At 41.5% G+C, this 23,656-nt stretch overlaps 1 protein-coding gene across 3 annotated transcripts; it reads right to left on the minus strand.

Annotated features, from left to right (window-relative positions):
- Nucleotides 1-2,053: 2,053 nt before the first annotated feature.
- Nucleotides 2,054-13,764, minus strand: LOC118367008 (NADH dehydrogenase [ubiquinone] 1 alpha subcomplex subunit 10, mitochondrial-like). Of its 3 annotated transcripts, none has more exons than XM_052493744.1 (10): nt 13,625-13,764; nt 9,072-9,240; nt 8,677-8,892; nt 8,371-8,457; nt 7,395-7,516; nt 4,691-4,758; nt 4,470-4,524; nt 4,179-4,264; nt 3,931-4,039; nt 2,054-2,359 (listed from the first exon to the last, which is right to left on the minus strand). In XM_052493744.1, the coding sequence occupies exons 1-10, from the start codon at nt 13,658-13,660 to the stop codon at nt 2,291-2,293; spliced, it is 1,017 nt and encodes a 338-aa protein (XP_052349704.1). In that variant the 5' UTR covers nt 13,661-13,764; the 3' UTR covers nt 2,054-2,290. The 3 variants fall into 3 exon arrangements, with proteins under 3 accessions (XP_052349704.1, XP_052349705.1, XP_052349703.1); XM_052493745.1 differs by having other exon boundaries at nt 13,637-13,738; XM_052493743.1 differs by lacking the exon at nt 13,625-13,764 and adding an exon at nt 9,680-9,848.
- Between the last annotated feature and the right edge of the window lie 9,892 nt (nt 13,765-23,656).

Genomic DNA, 23,656 nt, shown 5'->3' on the forward strand with positions numbered 1-23,656 from the left:
TGATATGCCACACCTCTCAGGTAGATGGATTATCTTGGCAAAGGAGCATATAAAGAAAATTGTACACAAATTTTCAGAGAAAAACTTTTTGTGCGTATGGAACATTTCTTGGACATTTTATTTCAGCTCATGAAACATGGGATCAACATGTTGTGTTTACATATTTTTCCAGTGATTCAATTGGTAGAAAGTATCACGTGAAGTCTAAGACAAGATAGGCTGCTATCATCATTGGGATCTAGCAGCAGGATGTGCGTAATTGGAGAACTCCCCTTGTTTCACTAACACCCTCAGCTATTGAGCCCTTTGTGTGTATCACCACTAGCAATCAAGAGTAGATTAGAACTACTAGACATTAGCTCCTCCAACTGACAAAAGAAAGAGAAATTAATCACTGCTTCTCTCACAGAGGCATAGCTATTTCTAGAGATGTGGTCACTGCCTTTCAGGCCTAGCCAGCCAAGCCACTGGGAACAAAATTTTACTCCAGACTGGCCAACGATAGCATCGTATGGCAAAACAATAAATCTGAACTACCACATGAACTGTGCTGCTCAGTTTACAGAGTTGGACTTAATGAAACTGATTTTCAGCTGAATGGTTTATAGCCCAGATAAACTGCACTAAAGAATTGGGTCATAACCTTGTAGAAATCTAACTTTTCATATTCATAATGTAGCCTACTCTTTGTCCTCCAGTTGCCCTTTTGAAATGCGTTTTCCCATTCTTGCACATGGTTGGGGTCTAGCTTTAGGAAATTATCCGTCTGAGGCCATAAGAGAGTTCTGTAAAACGGATTTCAACTGTGACCGTGACATCCTATAACAAGTCATGAGACTGACTGCTCATTTCATATAATGCCAATTACAACTCTTCCCCATCTCATGGGCTGTGAAAATCACCAGTCGACAGATTTCAAAGTGGCCCACGTGAAAATGTAGTCATGGGAGGGAGGCCTTTGTTCATGTCACAGGGTTTCACCTGCTAGATCCATTTGCACAGTAAAGAGCAGCAGCGCTTCACTCAAGGATCACGCGGACACTTTAAGGGGAGGTCGACAAGGGCTCATTTAATCGTACTTAATGCCATGTGTTCAATTAACACTTTGGGAGATGACACCAGCCGGCCAGGTACTATACCCAGCGTCTAATTGCCACAGCCTGCTGCTCTGTTCCTCTCGGTCAGCGTAACAGCTCTGTGTCATCCATATTCGCTGAGCTACAGTGGCGTAGGTGTGTAAATGCTGGAAGTGTGTGTGTGTGTGTCTCTGTGTGAGTGAGAAATGCTGAAGAGTCAGCTGGTGGTAAATTAAAAACAACCAGGCTCTTAAAAATCACCCTGTGAAAAGAGAGTGTGGAGGGATTGCACTTCTGTTTTGGTACATGAAGACCGGAAGGGTATGATACAAAGCAGGATCAATGAGTTAGCCAGCTCTCTTTGATAAACAACTAAAAATAACTTTCAATTGTCTGGTTCAATAAGAAAGCTGAACTTCAATAGGTCTATGGTGATCCATAGTACCAGAGTCGGAAATTAGCAGCACCTGAATGATCATCTTTCTCTTTCATGAAAGTAGTATATCTAATCTTGCCCTCAGAGCATGTCACAACTGCAGATTTTACATTTCGTTATTTATAAAATGTATTGTGCTTGATATGCCATTATGGAACGGCTGGAAGCCAATCAGTCTGAGCCCAGTCAGTATCTGCAGACACATATAGTACAACAGGCACACTGAAGGCCTGCCTAATTGGCTACCTGCTTCCATACCCGGAACTGTGGTTTAGAAAAACAGTAAACCCTTACGGGGCTGTGTGACACCGCACTATGCTCTGACAAAGTCCCTGTGGAAAGCATCTGCTAAAGAAAAGACTAGCGGATACATTATAATGATACAAGTCAGTGAAGTCACTTAAACTGGGACAGCAAACTTGCAGGCTATGAAAAAATAGTAATATGATTGAGGATAAACTGTAATCTCTCCTCTTAATCCAATTTCCATTATCCCTCTTGAAAAGGCTAGATGCACATTTCACAAAAATAAAACAAGAAGTTTTTAGATTTACTTTTTAATGCATAATTCATGGACTTAATACAATTTCTCCTCGATACACACAGTCGGACCAGAGAAGAGAATGTTCCAGATTGGATCAAACAGATACTCCCATATTTAGACTTCTCCACCCATAGGGAGGAGTGAACAGGTATGTGGGGGGGGGGTTGAGGGAGGGAATGAGGAACGAACCATTCATCTACAGCAATCAGCTCCAGAGTAGTCAGGTCCACTCATTCACTTCAGCCAGATGTTCGTGTCTCCTATGTCTGCATTATAACCTGCAGCGTACTTCTTTCCCAGGAGCTTTTGGAAGGAAAAGGAAAGTCAGTTTAATTAGAGTGAGATAAGTGATAGGGGATTTAGCCTATTATGTATGCTAAAACATCTGGGATGTATTTGCTGAAACAGTTGCCAAAAATATGGGAGATAAAATCTTAGTGAAGTTGCAAGTAAAATACAATGTAGTTAAGCTAGGTATAAACAAGAACTTCTTAATAAATGTTTTGCCTTTTTGGAAATAAATCAAGTTAGCAGCCTAATAGTTATTCTGAGAGTTCTGTAACTCTTTTAGTCTGGGCATACAGGTCATAACCTACGCTTCACTGATGAAATCCTTAAAACAAATCCAACACGAGGGTCAAGGAGTCATCCTTGACTTTAAAAAAAACATTTGTGGGAATTGCCTGGGTAAAAAGAGACACAATATTCCACAGGACACTTGGGCAGGTTTAACAGTTCTCCGATTTAAGAAGCCGGGCCTTCTCATTCCCTTAAGCTTTGAAGAACTAACAACTCAAGACTCATCCATCCTTAGATGTGGGACGACAGCAAAGACTAATGGTATAGCAAAGTGTTTTGTCACTAGGGGCGACATTGCAGTCCATCACCCCCTAGCCTTAGCAAACAGCGCGTTATGAGTTCCTGCTAATGTGAAGCCACGTCAGTGACAGACTGATCGACAGCCAGGCTGCTCTCAGTCACCTAGGCGACACTAGCCCATCAGTCTTGTGAGTATGAAACAAAAAGATAGTTAACACTAGACTAAGGCCTACATTAACACAGCTTCTCTTTCTTTCAACTGTTATCAGTCAGCCAAAGAAGCAGAAAACAGACTTAAATATAAAGACATTTACAGCCTCAAAAACAAAATCAGCCAAGATTGAAGAAGTGGTGTTGGATTGCAAATAGCAACATTGATAGGCATTCAAGTTTTGTTTACCTAGTTTTACTTTGACATCTGCGGTACAACTTAGCACAAGTTTATGCTGGCGAAGCCAAAATGATATCACCAGACAAACCCCTATTGGTTGTTGTTCTTGTCAAACAGTACAGTACACACTACTGCGGAATCCTAGCTTGCACTTCAGAAGAAGTGAACTTTGTCAAGTAGAAGTATGGATGAGAAAACGCAGACAACCTAAGCCCGCCATAGTTCACATTCCCCAAGCTTGTCCTCCCACTCGTTCCAGTATAATAGCGGGCACCGAGCAAAATGTCAGCTCAAAGAATCCTGTAGCACATTATATACCCCCACATCTCCAGTCAATAAACTTTAAAGGTCAGTACAGAATGTTTTCCTGCAAGACTGATGACACCAATGACTTGGAGAATATTCCACATATGGCATTTCCCTTTTCGTATATCATTTGATATTTCAGCTACCAAAATAGTTATTTAATATGCTGGAGGCAAAACCACAAGACGGCCACAAAACCCAGAAGAGACAGAGGGAAAATACTATTGAAGAAGGGAAAAGTTTTCTACCTTTGCAGTATGGTACCTATAGCTCATACCCCACTTTATCATAATATGGTCATATCAGGTGATCGAGCCACACTACATCATAAAAGAAGTAGAGTGCTTTTCTCCCTTACTGATTTGAAGGCATAGTAGCCTGCGTCATACTCGTGAGCCCCGATGGTGACCTCAGGCAGGAAGTTGGGTACAAGGGTCAGGTCTGCAACCCTCATCTTGTCTTCCACCCTTGGGAGAGAGGAAGGAAAACAGCAGGCTGATGAGAAAGCTTCCAGAGCTCCAATATGAACTATATAGGCCTACCCATGTACGTGATGGAAAAGTAAGGTCTACACATGTAGGGAACAAATTGAGTGGTTATACTTACAGCATTCTCATGTAGTGGAGTGTGACATCATCCTGCTCTACCCAAGGTCCTTTCTCAAATTTCAAGTCCTCAATGTCTTCTGCAATCTAAAGAGAAAAAAAAAGGGGGGAAGTTGTTTGACGAGAGTTTTGTGAGAGAATAAGACAGGTTTTCAATAGCAGTCAGTGCATTTCAGTATGATGCATTGGCTAGGCCTATAACGTATCAACGCCATGTTTGTTTTCTCACCAGAAACTACTAGATTATTCTTATATAATTTGATGCCTCTCGTCATTCACTGGATTTCCTTACCCTCTCCATGTCTTGTGCTTGGGTAGCATCATAAGCAAGCAATTCTGCATTCTCACTGAAATAAAGAAAAACTCAACACCTTTCTTGTAAATGGTTGAAGGTCAGATCGGAGTTGTCTTGAGAAATTGCATTGTTAAAAACGTTCAAGTTGTTAAAAGACAGGGTCATCTCAGAGGTATAATGAATATATGTTTCACTAGAGAGCTTTCTAATCCACTAACCTGATTTTGGGAAGGTAGGTCTTCTTGTAGGCATCCTCAATGCTCTTCAGATAGGGTAGGGGCACATCCTGAGGGTAAGACAGGATAGATTCATGAAGACAGGAACAACACACAACAGAAAATAGACTATTTGAAAAGACAGCTAACACCAGACCCAACACAATTCTCTTGCTTAGTCAAAGTGCCTTAAACGGATTAACTTAACAAGCGGAACACCCAAAGTGGTAAAGAAGCAGAAGATCCTGTTTGGAGCTGTTGAAGCAGATTCTCACCTTCAATGATCTGATCCGTAGAGTGGAAAGGTAATTACACGTAACTTAAGAATAATCACGGCACGCAAAACCAAATAACTCAGTGGCAACTGATATGCATCTATTTGAAGGGCCATGCTTGAATTCTTATCCGGGCTTCAGCTTGATTTAATTATTTTATTGACCAGTATTAAGACTTTAGAAGTTTGACAGATGGTTTGTTTCCAAAAATGCTACACATCCAATACTATTAGTGATCTAAAAACACAAGTGCAGCTTTTGGGCAAATACAGTATCTTCAGAAAGTATTCTCTTTTTGTGTATTCACTTTTTCCACATTTTGCTGTGTGTTACACAACCTGAATTTAAAATGGATCGAGATGTTTTTGTAACTGGCCTACACACACACACACACACACATCATGTCAAAGTGGAATTAGATTTATTGACATTTTTGTGGCAAACTTAAATAAGTTCAGGAGTAAAGTGGACTAACTCTGTGTGCAATAATAGTGTTTAACAAGACCCTTGAAAGAGAATGCCTCCAAACTTTTGAATGACGACCTCATCTCTGTACCCTACACATACAGATAATTGTAAGGTCCCTCAGTCAAGCAGTGAATATCAAACACAGATTCAACCACATAGACCAGGGTGGTTTACCAATGCCTCGCAAAGGGCACCTACCAACAGATAAAAAAGCAGAAATGTAATATCCCTTTGAGCATGGTTAAGTTATTAATTACATGTTGGATGGAGTATCAATACACCCAGTCACTACTAAGATAAGGTCAATGGTGACTTTAAAACAGTAAAAAAAAATGTAACGGCTGTGATAGGAGAAAACTGAGGATGAGTCAACAACATTGTAGTTACTCCACAATACTAACCTAGATGATTTGAGTGAAAAGGTAGCCTGTATAAAATAAAATACCAAACATGCATCTGTTTGCAACATTGGTAAAAACAAAAGTAATACTGCAAAAAATGTGCAATAACCTTTTAGTCCTGAATAACAAGTGCTATGTTTAGGGCAAATCCAATACAACATGTCACTGACTACCACTTGCTATATTTTCAAGCATAGTGGTGGCTGCATCATGTTGTTATGTCAACAGTGTGCAAAGCTGTCAAGGCAAAGGGTGACTACTTTAAAGAATCTCCAATATATTTGGATTTGTTTAACACCTGTTTGGTTACTACATGATCCCGCGTGTTATTTCATAACACAAAATAACACCTTTTTTTTTTAAATAAAGAAAATCCCTTGAATGAGTACGCATCCAAACGTTTGACTGGTACTGTATAGTTGATTTTAAAAACACGTTATATATATGTATAAAAAAAAATTATAAATAAAAAAAAAAATCAGCCAATTGATTGGTCGAAAGAACAGACTACTTTCGGTCCACCGAGATTTAGTCGAGGACAGCCCTAAATAGTTTTTTATTTTTATATTTTACAAAATGTAATTTTTTTTCTTCCAGTTCAATATTGCAGAGTATTTTGTGAAGATTGTTGACAGAAAAATTACAATTCATTCCATTTTAATCCCACTTTGTAACAAATAAATGTGGAAAAAGTCCAGGGCTGTGAATACTTTCTAAAGGCAATAGCCGAAACAAGACCATCGATGAAAATGGTTATTCAACATGCACCCTAAACATTGATCCATCATGTTGATCATTGAAAGGATACATCTGGCTTTAAATACGGGAGTGTGATTCAACATCTTTAAAACAGATTTAAACATGTTATATATTTAAATCCAATCAGAGATGTGAGAATTACACTCCGGAAAGAAAAGTTTGGAACACAGATCTGAAGTATGAATCAAACTACCTAAGTTGAGCAACAAGACTTGTCCTAAAAGCTCCTTTTTCTGGTAGAATTTGAGGCTGCATATTTATCTCAATTCGCACCGAATTCCACCAGCCCTCCATGATTATGTTTAAAGACAGGATTATTGGTGGGGCCACAATTGCATAATGCTAAAAACAACCAGGCTTTGTGAGGCCCGCCCGCCTGCCTGCCAAATGTGAGAGGTCCTAAATGGGCGTACGTGAAACCAACAACTAATTTCTATAATTTGTACACATTACTAGAGGCATTTGGCAAAGGAAAGGTTCCAATTAAGAACATTACTTGCAGTTAGCAACAGACTGATAATTATTTTTAAATGTTTCTAACCTAGCTCATGACCACAGTAGAGACTTTGAGGAGTTTAAAACGTTTTGTTTAAAGCCCCAAATACATCAATATTGGAAAAAGTTCACATAATAATGTGAACTTAATAATAATTATAATAATTACTGGACAGGACTCAAAATTGGTTGAGTAAAACTTCCATAGGTTTTCTACCAGCTGATAATGGATGGTCATTCAGTCAAATAGACAAACGATATGCCTAGAAAAGTATAGCATGGATATTTTCCTTGTTTGTGTCTCCCTACTTTGCCTGATGCCTTTAGCTTCTTCTGCACTTCTTCCGCTGGCTTGTCCACATAGATGACCAAGTGAGGGGGCAGGAACTCACAGATGCTGATACCTTTGATTTCATTGTAGTGGTCTACACCTGCAATACAGAACATATGAGATTCAACCACAGCAATGCAAAATGCCCCTTTTGTAGTAATGGTGGCACACATAAAAAAGCATCTTCACCCAAAGTTTATTTATTTAAAACACTAATGACCTTTCAATAGCATGGCTTGTCAGGTCGGTGTTAAACCAGATCTGATTCATCATATATTGCTAGGTAAAGCCCTGCCTTATCTCAGCTCACTGGTCACTATAGCAGCACCCTCCCGTAGCACACGCTCCAGCAGGAATATTTCAATGGTCACCCCCAAAGCCAATTCCTGCATTGGCGGCCTTTCCTTCAAGTTCTCTGCTGCCAATGACTGGAACGAATTGCAAAAATCACTGAAGCTGGAGATTCATTTCTCCCTCTCTAACTTTAAGCACCAGCTGTCAGAGGAGCTCAGATCACGGCACCTGTACATAGCTCTTCTGTAAATAGCCCATCCAACTACCTCATCCCCATACTGTTTTTCTTCTTTCTCCTTTGCACCCCAGTATCTCTACTTGCACATCTATCACTCCAGTGTTTAATTGCTAAATTGTAAATATTTCACCACGATGGCCTATGTATTGCCTTACCTCCCTTATCTTACCTCATTTGCACACACTGTATATGGACTTGTCTATTGTGTTATTGACTGTATGTTTGTTTATTCCATGTGTAACTCTGTTGTTGTTTGTGTCGCACTGCTTTGCGTTATCTTGGCCAGGTCGCAGTTGTAAATGAGAACTTGTTCTCAACTGGCCTACCCGGTTAAATAAAGGTGAAATAAAATTTAAAAAATAACAATGCAATAAGACTATTCAGATCTGTACCAGCCTTATTATAGGGATTTCAGTACTTACACTGCCTTCTGATGTAGCCCTGTTTGAACATGGCCTCCACAAACACCATGTCACTGTAGGGAGAGCGCTCCAAGATCACACCTTGGCCTAGAATGGAGAAAGTTTATGAGAAGGACATGACTAAAAACCCAAAAAGGACAGAATAATATTTTTGCAATAAGCCATTTAGAATAACAAGGCATTAATTTAACTACAGTAATGTAAGCTCAAGAGCTCAATTCTTTGTTTTCCCCCGATTCCCTAACACAATCCTGATGTCATTTGTGAGTGATATCTGATCTCATTCCCATAGCCAGCCAGCCGTACCTGTGGTTAGCAGGTGCTCCATGGCGTCTGACCACTGAAGGAGCCTCATGAGGTACATCCATGCTTGTAGCCGGTAGGAGTTCCCGTCAGCAGCCTTGGGGTCTGCATAGAACTTCTCCAAGCTGCAGTTACCGTTGAAGGCAATTGGCAGAGGCTCCTTCTCCGCTGTCATCTTGTCCAAGTAGTGCGTGTTGGGCTCAGGCATGTACAGCATCCCTACAGACATCAAAGTGTTAATGGAGTCAATTTACATTAATCCTGTTTTGTACCAGAAGGTAGGAAATTAAGTTTTTTAGTTAATGCAATTGGCATTATAAACTTCTAACTCCAAGTTATAAATATGTATAAATAAGTAGTCTAGACTTCAGTAACTGCATCGACAACAGGAGCATTACCCAGCTTATCAGCCAGACTCTGGGCCAGCGCCCCCTTTCCTGAGGCCAGGTTGCCATCAATGGAGATGATCTTGCTGTTCTCTTTGAACCTTGGGGTTGTCCTCTCGCCCAGTGCATATGCCCACCAGCCGTACCGTAGGTTCCTTAATGAGCTTGTGTGAATACCAGCCTAAAGATAAGATATGTTGATCAATTAATTCTCAAATATAATATTGAATTGTTCTCCGTATCAATAGAATGAGTATGTGAGCGTCATCCTTCTGACCATCCTGCCCACCATTAAATATGCTTCATTGTCATTGATAAAACTGAAATACTAGCTAGCATGTCAGGAGGATGACAAGAACGGGATAACGGTAATTAGACAATTAGTTCAAATAAGCTAGCTAACAAATGAATTAATATTGCCGCTAATAACAATACATTGAGACACAATAGTTGTTGACAACCACATAAGACGCAGCTGGCCACACAAAACACCAATCTGCTAGTTAGCCTTCTTAGCATTAGCATTCTTGTTATGGTGTCCTTGTATCGAGGGCGGCTTGTGAACTTGATGCAATTCGTTGCGCGAGAGAGCATTTTGGAAATTATTCTGCCAATTTTACCGTCTGAATAAGTGTCCCTGCTTTGAAAACGGCTGTCCCCGAGGGGATGACCAAACGGATCACCCGTAACGCCATGATTTTACCACCAGACCCGCAAATCTGACCCAAAATTCACCCTCTATGCAAGTTATGTCGAGGCGCGATAATAACGCGTTGAAATTGTATTTTTTGCCCGTAGTCGAGTAATATTGACGTCATCAAGTGTGTCCAATTGTATTGCCTGAAAGAAAAAGCCAACCATTTAAAATGAGCGTTATGGTGGTGGTAAGAGTAAAGTTAGGGTTTAGGGTAGGGACGTCCCAAGGATCCCGGATAACACTTACCAGATATAAAGATATACATATTATCTACTGTCTCCGCCACAGGAGGTTGGTGGCACCTTCATTGGGTAAGACAGGCTCATGGTAATGGCTGGAGCAGAATTAGTGGAGTGGCATCAAATCACATTTTATTTGTCACATGGGCCAAATACTTACGAGCTCCGAAACAACAATGCAGTTTTAAAAAAATACGGAATAATGGGAATTGATGGGAAATTATGTCAAATATATCACTAGCCACTTTAAACAATGCTACCTAATATAATGTTTACATACCCTACATTATTCATCTCATATGTATACGTATATACTGTACTCTATATCATCTACTGCATCCTTATGTAATACATGTATCACTAGCCACTTTGACTATGCCACTTTGTTTACATACTCATCTCATATGTATATACTGCACTCAATACCATCTACTGTATCTTGCCTATGCCGCTCTGTACCATCACTCATTCATATATCTTTATGTACATATTCTTTATCCCCTTACACTTGTGTCTATAAGGTAGTAGTTTTGGAATTGTTAGCTATATTACTTGTTGGTTATTACTTCATTGTCGGAACTAGAAGCACTGCGGTACTGCTTGCCATGTGGTAGCAGAGAGAAAAGTCTATGACTAGGGTGGCTGGAGTCTTTGCCAATTTTTAGGGCCTTCCTCTGACACAGCCTGGTATAGCGGTCCTAGATGGCAGGAAGCTTGGCCCCAGTAATGTACTAGACCATTAGCACTACCCTCTGTAGTGCCTTGCGGTCGGAGGCTGAGCAGTTGCCATACCAGTCAGTGTTGCAACCAGTCAGGATGCTCTCAATGGTGCAGCTGTCGAACCTTTTGGGGATCCAAGGACCCATGCCAAATCTTTTCAGTCTCCTGGGGGGGAAATAGGTTTTGTTGTGCCCTCTTCACGACTGTCTTGATGTGCTTGGACCATGTTAGTTTGTTGGTGATGTGGACACCAAGGAACTTGGTCAAGGAACTTCATCAAGCTCTCAACCTGCTCCACTGCAGCCCCGTCGATGAGAATGGGGGCATGCTCCATCCTCTTTTTCCTGTAGTCCACAATCATCTCCTTTGTCTTGATCACATTGAGGGAGAGTTTGTTGTCCTGGCACCACATGGCCAGGTCTCTGACCTCCTCCCTATAGGCTGTCTCATCGTTGTCGGTGATCAGGCCTTCCACTGTTGTGTCATCGGCAAATTTAATGATGGTCTTGGAGTCGTGCCTGGCCATGCAGTCATAAGTGAACAGGGAATACAGGAGGGGACTGAGCACACACCCTTCAGGGGCCCCCGTGTTCATGATCAGCGTGGCAGATGTGTTTTTACCTACCCTTACAACCTGGGGGCCGGCCCATCAGGAAGTCCAGAATCCAAGAGGGAGGGAGATGTTTAGTCCCAGGGTCCTTCGCTTATTGATGAGCTTTGAGAGCACTATGGTGTTGAATGGTAAGCTAAAGTTCATGAATAGCATTCTCACATACAGTTGAAGTTTACATACACTTAGGTTGGAGTCATTAAAACTTTGGTTAGGACATCTACTTTATGCATGGCACAAGTTATTTTTCCAACAATTGTTTACAGACAGATTATTTCACTTATAATTCACTGTATCACAATTCCAGTGGGTTAGAAGTTTACATACACTGTTGACTGTGCCTTTAAACAGCTTGGAAAATTCCAGACAATTTTGTCATGGCTTTAGAAGCTTCTGATTGGCTAATTGACATAATATGAGTCAATTGGAGGTGTACTTGTGGATGTATTTCAAGGCCTACCTTCAATCTCAGTGCCTCTTTGCTTGACATCATGGGAAAATCAAAAGGAGTCAGCCAAGACCTCAGAAAAATAATTGTAGACCTCCACAAGGACGGTTCATCGTTGGGAGCAATTTACAAACACCTGAAGGTGCCACATTCATCTGTACAAACAATAGTATTCAAGTATAAACACCATGTGACCACGCAGCCGTCATAATGCTCAGGAAGGAGACGCGTTCTGTCTCCTAGAGATGAACATACTTAGGTGCGAAAAGTGCAAATCAATCCCAGAACAACAGCAAAGGACCTTGAGAAGATGCTGGAGGAAACAGGTACAAAAGTATCTATATCCACAGTAAAACAAGTCCTATATTGACATAACCTGAAAGGCCGCTCAGCAAGGAAGAAGCCACCAAAACTGCCAAAAACAGCCAGACTATGGTTTGCAACTGCACATGGGGACAAAGATTGTACTTTTTAGAGAAATTTCCTCTGGTCTGATGAAACACAAATAGAACTGTTTGGCCATAATGACCACTGTTATGTTTGGAAGAAAAAGTGGAGGCTTGCAAGCCGAAGGACACCATCCCAACCATGAAGCACGGGGGTGTCAGCATCATGTTGTGGGGGTGCTTTGCTGCAGGAGGGACTGGTGCACTTCACAAAATAGATGGCATCATGAGGGTGGAAAATGATGTGGATATATTGAAGCAGCATGTCAAGACATCAGTCAGGAAGTTAAAGCTTGGTTGCAAATTGGTCTTCCAAATGAACAATGACCCAAAGCATCCTTCCAAAGTTGTGGCAAAATGTGGGCAGAACTGAAAAAGTGTGTGCGAACAAGGAGGCCTACAAACCTGACTCAGTCGCTTTGGATAAAAGCGTCTGCTAAATGGCATATATTATTATATTATTATCTCTGTCAGGAGGAATGGGCCAAAATTCACCCAACAACTTATTGTAGTAAACTTGTGGAAGGATACCCGAAACGTTTGACCCAAGTTAAACAATTAAGGCAATGCTACCAAATATTGAGTGTATGTAAACTTCTGACCCACTGGGTCATAAGAGACGGTAGAGGCAACATTATGTACAAAATTAGTTAAAAAAATAAGTTACAATGCAAATAAACAAACAAAACACAATAGGTTTGATGCCATTCCATTGGCTCCGTTCCAGCCATTATTATGAGCCTTTCTCCCCTCAGTATCCTCCACTGGTCTCCACCCTTCACCCATGCATGCTAAGCTTTGATAATACAGCTATGTTGGTCTACAAGTTGGCCTACAACTGTACTTCAAACAGACAGCATTTACATTTTAGCAAACGGTCTTATCCAGGGTGCCTTCAACTAGGTAATCCACATATCACAGTCTTCTCAATTAATACTTTCTTCAATAAAGCCGTTATCAGGGAAAGCAGTGCTAGTAAAAATATGAGCGCTCATGCTAAAAAGACTAGCAAACTATAGCAGTGTTAGTTATTGTTTGTTTGTTTCTATTACTGAGGTTCGTTCAACCAAGGTGCTTTTCGTGCTCCTTGAAGAGATCAATTCAAGGAGCAAATCATTATTTGACTTTTAGATTTGTGTGTAATGTTAGATATTACTGTGCTGATGGAGCTAGCATTTCATTACACCCGCAATAACATCTGCTAAATATGTGTATGCCACCAATAAAAAGTATTTAGTTTCATTTGATTTCAACCAGACAGGAAGAAGCGACAAAATCTGTCCACCAAAATAAGACCATTTTGGCATTTTTGTATGGAGTCGAATTTGGTCAACAAAAAATTGAATTGCTAATTTTAGGAGTTAAGTCAGTTAAAAACAAACTATAATTTACAATGAAAACCTACCAGGTTAACTACCTTGTTCAGGGGGAAGAACAACATTTTGTCAGCTCAGGGACTCAATCCAGCAACCTTTTGGTTACTGGCCCAACACTCTAACTGCACCCCAATGAGGCTTAATTGATCGAATGTAAGTTTCGTAATTGTAAGGTTGTTATGAAAGCATTGATTTAAGTGGACACACGTGGCATTTCGGGGAAATTTAAAAAAATTGTGAGTTGTTCCTGTTGTTCGAACTCATACCCCCCCTCTCATTGGCTAGAATGGTCCCACCCGATCTCGCCTTCTCCTTCTCCATCTTCGAGGACATGTATTTCCATTGCACTAAGTAGAACGGTCACTCGTCTATCTTGTCATTATAATAGAAAATATTTTATTCAACACAGAGCAGATGTAGGCCTGCTGTACGTCCAGTAGATGGTGCTAACTGACCCTGTACTATGCTGCCGTGATAACTTAGAAGGTATACTGTACTGGATACATTAGGCTGCAGTATATCAACACGGGTTAACGAAAAATATGTTAAGTGTATCTTAGAGTAATAGATTATGTTTATTTGTCTGTTTGCTACTGGTATTTCATTAAAGTGCTAAATATATATTTTTGACATTCTCAACGCAAGTAAATAAGAGTTTGTTCTTAACTGACTTGCCTAGTTAATAAATAAAGGGTACATAAAAACATCTAAAATAAATCAAGTTCAATGTTACTGTATCCTGGACAGAACATATCTGCTTGGGAGGATGTGCTGGTCAAATATATGAGATTGTAAAACATATATTTTATGTAGATGTTTATTTTTAGATGTGAAGATCTTAACAAACTTAATGAATACATATATTTTCCAGTATTACAAATATTATTTTGGAAAGATAGTATTAATCACTATTGTTCACGTGACAGACAATCGCTTACAGAATCACTACTTTATTTCTGGAAGGAGCAGTCTACATGTCCAGACCCTACAGTTGCTTATCTTGAGATGATCGCCAAGTTATTTTCTCTATTACCTTCTGACATGCCTCCAACAGTATTTTTTTATTGGAAATCTTTAGTGCATTTCATGCTTGTTCATGGCAAACGGCCATCGGCCTACACCAAGCCAACTAAGCTAAGCAGAAAATGTTGAGTTCTATGACCCAAGAGCATTCCCTTAGAGTAAAAAATATATGTATATTTGGTTTTATGGGGTCTTAGATTTAAATGTTGATGTTTCAGCAGCAAGTTTAACCACTGTGGTCCCGAGTAGGAAATTATTCCCTGACCAATGTCAACCACACTAAGTACCCTTAAGCACTGGTCCTAGACACAGTTTCTTAACCATAGTATTAACCCAAACCCTAAAACTAAACTGACCTTTAAACTCATTCATTTAAGTGACCTTTTAAAGTCTATCTACACGCTATCATAGATGTAGTGCAGTGGCATTGATTTAAGCCCTAAGTAGACCATTGCTGCCTGTATTTGGAGTCTTGAGTACAAAAGCTGTATTATTGATGATGCAGACGTCTGTTGACCCCTGTCAAGGCTGGCTCTAGCCTTTTGAGGGCCCTAAGCGAGATTTTGTTGAGGGGCCCCCTCACCAAACGGTAAAATGTTTTAGTGGCCCCTCTCCTGACAGCAGAGAGAAAAAGTTAAGTATTAAAGATTATTGTCTGTATTAAAGATTATTTTCACGTTTTGCCTTGGGGTGTAGAGTAAATGTTTCAGTTTTAAAGCAAGTTTTCTACAGTTCTACACATTTTTCCAATGGCGGAGAGAATGTTGCAATTTTACAACAAATGTCGTGCTATTCTTATTGTACTAATTTTGTCATGGGGCAGAGAGAAAATGTTGCAGCTTTAAAGCTAATTTCCTGCAAATCATTCCATTTTGCCATGGGGTGGAGAGACGTTTTTGCAGTTTTAAAGCTAATTTCCTGCAATTCTACTTATACCATGTTAATGATATCTGAGTGAGAGTGACTCACTCAATGGGGGCCCCCTGGAGGTCAGGACCCCTGGGCACGTTCCCTGCGTGCCTGGTCGGTATTTGGCCATGATTCTTACAAGTTTTGATAATTGGCGGCCTCCCGAGTGGTGCAGTGGTCTATGGCACTGCATCACAGTGCTAGCTGCGCCAATATAGATCCTTGTTCAAGTCCAGGCTCACAATCGCCCAGCGTTTTCCAGGTTAGGGGAGGGTTTGGCCAGCAGGGATGCTCTTGTCCCATTGCACTCTAGCAACTCCTGTGGTGGGCCGGGCACAATGCAGGCTGACACAGGCGCCAGGTGTATGGTGTTTCCTCTGACACGTTGGTGCGGCTGGCTTCCGGGTTAAGCGGGCAGCTTGGCTGGGTTGTGTTTTGGAGGATGTCCGGCTCCTGACTGTGGCCTCTCCCGAGTCCGTACAGGAGTGGCAGCGATGAGATAAGACTGTAACTACCAATTGGATACCATGAAATTGGGGAGAAAAGGGGGTAAAAGTAGAAAAAATTAAATAATAAAACAATTGTTTAGATGATTGGCAAAACTAGCTTACCAATCTAAAATTTGTTACCTGACATGGCTACTTGAGTGACTGTCAGTGACTGATGCACAACCAAATGTATTACTTTCACCTTGTATATTCTTCTATTCTAACTCTCAACAGTAAGTTGAGATTCCAACTGAGTTCCAAAAATAAAATACAAATAACCTAACATTTATGTCGCTTATGCCTAGAGCCATCCCTGACCCCCGTCGCCACACCACCAGCACCCTGGAGAAACACCTGTAGCGCTCTCGGCTTCCTTACTCTCAGCTCCTGAGCGTGACTCGGCGGCTGTTATCCCTGTCGCCCAGGAGACCATGAATGTAAACATGGCCTACTGTCAGCCCCAGTCGTCCATATTTCATTCCTCCGACTTCAAGCCAACATTTCTCACATATTTTCTGCAAGAAAAATCCTCAAAGTGAAAAAAGGTAAACATGTGTGATTACCTGCCAAAACGTTGTTTGAAAAGGTTGGGAAAGATTTCAAGGACACTAAAGAAATCCGGGCACACCTCATCAATTATTGCAGTGATTGAAGACTAATATTTGTTTAGGCCACGCTTTATCAAAGATAGTTTACATGAATGAAGATGGGCAGAGAGTAAACCTTATCACTGTACGACAGTGCTGTGCTGTGCAAAAAGGGTCAACTTCAAAACTTCTAGTGTGCAATTTGTGCTGCCCTCGAAAGATACGCTGCACATGCACATACATGCAAAAGCACATACAAAGCATAGAAACGACCACCCTCTCACTATTACCCCCATCCCCACATAGACACATGCAAGTGCACACAAGTTCACACAACCACACCCACCCATACACACACACACACATGCTTGTGGAGACACACAGACACGCACTCACACACTTCTATCACACACACTTATCAGGAACCAGGGTAATTGGTAAATAATGTACAGTGCAGTAAAACAACAATATGCCACATTTAGGTCTCACGGCTTAAGCCCTGTGAGGCCAGTTGTGGGATTTTGGCAATGCGTCTTTGCCAAATTTCCCCTGGTTTATGGCAGGTTTTATTTAACTTTTCTGCAGCTCAGAGTGGCTTTTACAGTGCCAATAGGGAGGCAATTTGCCTGCTTTGTTTATCATTAAACAACTGGAGGCCCATGGCAACAAAAATAGGTTTAAGCTTTCAACCCGGTGCTTAACTGAAAATAGTTACTTTATGGGAGGGATTTATATTGATTTGCCATATATTGCTGTTCTTATCACTACTCTTTACAGCCCTTATCTAATCTGCGTAACCCAGCTGCATACTTCCATTTCATATTATTAATATTGCTGACCAATAACAAGAAAGTCTACAGTACATTTGATAGAGATACCCTTGCTTCTGTGTAATGGAACAGCACATTACTTTTCACTATTAGAAAATGTTTGTTCTTAATAACAGATTCCAGTCAAGAGGAGAAGGGTGCTAGTAGAAAACACAATCTGTTTCTTGTCCATAGGGAGCAGAGGAAGACTCAAACACAAAAGGCAGAAAAAACACAACACATGGGGCAACAATTATGGTCCTCGCTTCCCTGCATGACAGACATTGTGGTTTTTCCCGAACTCAGAACACACAGAAGCATTTGCCATAGTTAGCTAATAACATCACCCTTTACAGCTCGACCGCTGCAGTCCAAATCGGCAGAAACCCCTGGACACATTATATGACCTGATGGTAATAGTAGCAGTTTTATAGTCTTATAGCAGGACTGAGTCAAAATTTGAGGTGTTCTAATAATGCATTTGCAGACTTCACACGCTACTGCCTTCCCACAGGAACAGCTAGCATCATGTTTTCATATGAGTCTGCAGTGCCCTGCACAGAGGCAGAAGTTAGGATGAGGAGAAAGGACTGCATTTCAAGTTACGATAGCCTAGCTATGTTGCTTATTTTATGTTTGTCAGAAACACGGTACAGTACATGTATGCATCCTTTACTGGTTTAAACAACCAACCATGCTACTGAGCCTTAGTAAACTTTTGGAAAAAATGGTGTTGACCAGATGGGGTGGCAGAGTAGCCTAGTGGTTAGAGTGTTGGACTAGTAACCGAAAAGTTGCAAGTTCAAATCCCCGAGCTGACAAAGTACAAATCTGTCGTTCTGCCCCTGAACAAGCAGTTAACCCACTGTTCCTAGGCCATCATTGAAAATAAGAATTTGTTCTTAACTGACTTGCCTGGTTAAAAAGATTAAATAAAAATACAATGCTACATTTTCACAGTAAACAAATTAACAACTGACTTTCAGCATGCTTATAGAGAAGGGCACTCAACATGTACGCCACTGACACTTTTTATTGACCTTCATTTAACCAGGTAGGCAAGTTGAGAACAAGTTCTCATTTACAATTGTGACCTGCAGTTCGACACATACAACAACACAGAGTTACACGTGGAGTAAAACTAACATAGAGTCAATAATACAATAGAAAAATAAGTCTCTATACAATGTGAGCAAATGAGGTGAGATAAGGAGGGTAAAGGCAAAAAAAAAGGCCATGGTGGCAAAGTAAATACAATATAGCAAGTAAAACATTGGAATGGTAGATTTGCAGTGGAAGAAGGTGCAATGTAGAAATAGAAATAATGGGGTATAAAGGAGCTAAATAAATAAATAAATACAGTAGGGGAAGAGGTAGTTGTTTGGGCTAAATTATAGATGGGCTATGTACAGGTGCAGTAATCTGTGAGCTGCTCTGACAGCTGGTGCTTAATGTCACGACTCCGCACCCACTACGCCCAGTGCGTTACACTGAAAGATAGTGAGAGAATTGTTTCCAGTTTCAGAGCAGAAAACTGGAAGGAGAGGCGGCCAAATGAGGAATTGGTTTTGGGGCTGACCAGAGAGATATACCTGCTGGAGCGTGTGCTACAGGTGGGTGCTGCTATGGAGATCAGCTGAGATAAGGGGTCTTGTAGGTCTACAAGACCTAGCAGGGTCTTGTAGATGACGTGGAGCCAGTGGGTTTGGCGACGAGTATGAAGCGAGGGCCAGCCAACGAAAGCGTACAGGTCGCAGTGGTGGGTGGTATATGGGGCTTTGGTGACAAAACGGGTGGCACTGTGATAGACTGCATCCAATTTATTGAGTAGGGTGTAGGAGGCTATTTTGTAAATTACATCGCCGAAGTCGAGGATCGGTAGGATAGTCAGTTTTACGAGGGTATGTTTGGCAGCATGAGTGAAGGATGCTTTGTTTTGCGAAATAGGAAGCCAATTCTTGATTTAACTTTGGATTGGAGATGTTTCATGTGAGTCTGGAAGGAGAGTTTACAGTCTAACCAGACACCTAGGTATTTGTAGTTGTCCACATATTCTAAGTCAGAACCATCCAGAGTAGTGATGCTGGACAGGCGGGCAGGTGCAGGCAGCGATTGGTTGAAAAGCATGCATTTAGTTTTACTTGTAATAAAGAGCAGTTGGAGGCCAAAGAAGGAGAGTTGTAAGGCATTGAAGCTCGTCTGGAGGGTTGTTAACACAGTGTCCAAAGAAGGGTCAGAAGTATACAGAATGGTGTTGTCTGCGTAGAGGTGGATCAGAGACTCACCAGCAGCAAGAGGGACATCATTGATGTATACAGGGAAGAGAGTCGGCCCAAGAATTGAACCCTGTGGAACCCCCATAGAGACTGCCAGAGGCCCACCGATTTGAAACACTGAATTCTATTGGAGAAGTAGTTGGTGAACCAGGCGATGCAATCATTTTAAGAAACCAAGGCTATCAAGTCTGCCGATGAGGATGTGGTGATTGACAGAGTCGAAAGCCTTGGCCAGGTCAATGTATACGGCTGCAGAGTATTGTTTCTTATCGATGGAGGTTAAGATATCATTTAGGACCTTGAGCTGCACCCATGACCTGAAGCCAGATTGCATAGCCGAGAAGGTGCGGTGGGATTCAAAATGCCCTGGGGAATAGGAGTGGAGCTAGGCACTGCAGGGCCTGGATTCACCTCCACATCGCCAGAGGAACAGAGGAGGAGTAGGATAAGGGTACGGCTAAAAGCTATGAGAATTGGTCGTCTAGGACATCTGGAACAGAGAGTCAAAGGAGCATGTTTCTGGGGGCGATAAAATAGCTTCAAGGTATAATGTACAGACAAAGGTATGGTAGGATGTGAAGACAGTGGAGAAAAACCTAGGCATTGAGTGATGATGAGAGAGATATTGTCTCTAGAAACATCATTGAAACCAGGTGATGTCATCGCATGTGTGGGTGGTGGAACTGAATGGTTCGATAAGGTATAATGAGCAGGGCTAGAGGCTCTACAGTGAAATAAGCCAATAAACACTAACCAGAACAGCAATGGACAAGGCATATTGACATTAAGGAGGTGAATGCTTAGCCGAGTGATCATAAGGGTCCAGTGAGTAGTGAGGTTGGTTGGGGTCATGGCGATTCAGACAGCTAGCCGGGCCATGTGTAGCAAGCTGTCAGAGGATGGAGGTCTGTTTATAGCCACCTCGTGCGTTTCTGTCGGTAGATTAGTGGGGTTCCGTGTGGTAGAGGGGACCAATCCAATTAGCGAAAATAGATATACTGTAGTATATCTGATATCTGTTGTCTGATGGACCTATCCAGATAGTGGGCCGCAGATGGGCGTTCAGGTAACGTCGCGACGGAGAGGCCAGTTGGATAACTCCCTTGCAGATAACGTCGGTATTCCAGTCGTGAATGCCGGTGGGGCTCCGCGTCGGGGCTCCGCGTCGGCAGTAAAACAGGTCCGTATAGGTGATTGTAGCCCAGGAGTGGCTGATGGAACTCTTCACCTGGATAGCTCCGGAATAATTGATGTTTGCTCCAGGATCGACGTAAGCCAATAGTCACTCGGATAGCAGCTAGCTAGCTGCAAGATCCAGGTATAAATGTCCAGAGCTTGCGGTAGAAATCCGACGATATGGAGAGAAACAGGTCCGGTATGCTCTGGTCTGAGTCGCGTTGTACAAAACTGGCAATAGCTTTTCGAGCTAAAGGATAGCTGATGACCGCCAACTGTGGTTAGCTGAATACTAACGTTAGCCAGTAACCTGGCTAGCTTCTGGCTAGCTTCGAATTACTGATATTTGGCTGAAAGAAATTGATGTTAAGATCAAATGTATACACAATACTTCATAATGACAAAGCAAAAACAGTTTTTTTTTAAAGTTAGCAAAAAAAATAGAAAGAAATTAAATATCAGATATAATATTCAGACCCTTTACTCAGTACCTTGTTGAAGCACCTTTGGCAGCGATTACAGCCTCAAGACTTCTTTGGTATGACGCTACAAGCTTGGCAGACCTGTATTTGGGGAGTTTCTCCCATTCTTCTCTGCAGATTCTCTCAAGTTCTGTCAGGTTGGATGGGGAGCGTCGCTGCACAGCTATTTTAAAGCCTCTCCAGAGATGTTAGATCGGGTTCAAGTCCGGGCTCTGGCTGGGCCACTCAAGTACATTCAGAGACTAGTCCCGAAGCCACTTTTTGGTACCCTTCCCCAGATCTGTGTATCTACAGTTTCCTGTCTCGGAGCTCTATGGACAATTCCTTCAACCTCATGGCTTGGTTTTTGCTCTGGCATGCACTGCCAACTGTGGGTCCTTATATTGACAGGTGTGTACCTTTCCAAATCATGTCCAATCAATTTAATTTACCAGAGATGGACTCCAATCAAGTTAAAGAAACATCTCAAGGATGATCAATGGAAACAGGATGCACCTGAGCTCAATTTTGAGTCTCGTAACAAAGGGTCTGAATACTTGTAAATAAGGTATTTCTGTTTTTATTTGAAATAAATTTGCTATAATTTTGAAAAACTTGTTTTCGATTTGTTATTATGGGGTATTGTGTGTAGATTGATGATGAAAGCAAGCCCGGGGTCAGGGCAGGCAGAAGACGGGAAAACACGCTGGTAAGATCTGACAAGACAAACTGGCAACTGTGACGTCCGTCGTTAGATGAATAAGACCAAAGCGCAGCTTGGAAAATGTTCATGATATTTTATTACTGAACACCAACAAAACAACAAAATACAAAACCGAACGTAAAGTTCTGGAGGGCTAGACAGCAACTATGCAAAAATAAGATCCCACAAACTAAAGGTGGAAAAAAGTCTGCCTAAGTATGATCCCCAATCAGAGACAATGATAGACAGCCGCCTCTGATTGGGAACCATACCCGGCCAATAAAGAAATAGAACAAGTAGAATGCCCACCCAAATCACACCCCAACCCAACCAAATAGAGAAATAAAAAGGCTCTCTAAGGTCAGGGCGTGACAGCAACAGACAGACAGAGAACACAGGTATAAATACACAGGGGATAATGGGGAAGGTAGGTGATACCTGGAGGGGTGGAGACAAGCACAAAGACAAGGGAAACTGATCAGGGTGTGACAAATTGGTGGATAGTCATAACCTAAAAGCATTGTATTGTATCTCCTTCACTGCAGCCGATGTGAGTAAAAATGTAAACGTGTTAACCCTCGCAAGGCTGCAGGCCCAGACGGCATCCCCAGCCGCGTCCTCAGAGCATGCGCAGACCAGCTGGCTGGTGTGTTTACGGACATATTAAATCAATCCTTATCCCAGTCTGCTGTTCCCACATGCTTCAAGAGGGCCACCATTGTTCCTGTTCCCAAGAAAGCTAAGGTAACTGAGCTAAATGACTATCGCCCCATAGCACTCACTTCCGTCATCATGAAGTGCTTTGAGAGACGAGTCAAGGACCATATCACCTCCACCCTACCTGACACCCTAGACCCACTCCAATTTGCTTACCACCCCAATAGGTCCACAGACGACGCAATCGCAACCACACTGCACACTGCCCTTACCCATCTGGACAAGAGGAATACCTATGTGAGAATGCTGTTCATCGACTTGAGCCAAAGGGGTAAGTTGAACCACCATTGTTTCTAGGAAATCATGGACAAAATAAATAATTTGACCAAATAGGTCATCATTTAATGGAGTCTGTGAAGGAATAAACGACACATGGAACAAGTGGTAAGCAAGTCAGATCAAAAAAACTGATTTTCACAAAGGCAAATCATTTTTTTGTGTTCGAAGTTTCATGATGCTTGTATCTGAACCAAAGTAGATCATTTGAGGATTATTATATATATCATGGGTTGCAATAAATGTCAATATGAGGTCCTAAACCTAGTATGAAATATCCTTGTAGCTGTGTTGGCTAATATAGTCTAAATGTTTTTCTTTGGGAAAGTTGAGACAATGGCTATGGGCTAAGTTTAGCAATGGTTGAGCCAATGGCAAGTTGAGAAAATGTTATTGTTTTCTTCCCAGGTGTAATGCAAGACATTACCACTGGGATATAAGGTAACAACTTGTCCTGGCCTATTTTAAAAGTGTTTTTAAAAAGTACAAAGTGTTTGTTAGGTGTTGAAGGGATACTTCAGGATTTTGGCAATGGATACTTCCACAATGTCAGATTTACAAAAAAATATATGTTTTCCAGCCTACTCAATCACTTTTTATAGCTACTGTTTACAGGCCTCCTAGACCATATATAGT

This window comes from Oncorhynchus keta, chromosome 34 (genome assembly GCF_023373465.1).
Source record: "Oncorhynchus keta strain PuntledgeMale-10-30-2019 chromosome 34, Oket_V2, whole genome shotgun sequence".
NCBI lineage: Eukaryota > Metazoa > Chordata > Actinopteri > Salmoniformes > Salmonidae > Oncorhynchus > Oncorhynchus keta.

Coding starts and splice junctions, on each gene's coding strand:
- LOC118367008 (XM_052493743.1), bottom strand. CDS start 9,754: ATGGCGTTACGGGTGATCCGTTTGGTCATCCCCTCGGGGACAGCCGTT. Junction 4,265..4,469: donor AAGCACAAGACATGGAGAGG/GTAAGGAAATCC, acceptor TTTTCTCTTTAG/ATTGCAGAAGACATTGAGGA. Junction 4,040..4,178: donor CTCCACTACATGAGAATGCT/GTAAGTATAACC, acceptor CTCTCTCCCAAG/GGTGGAAGACAAGATGAGGG.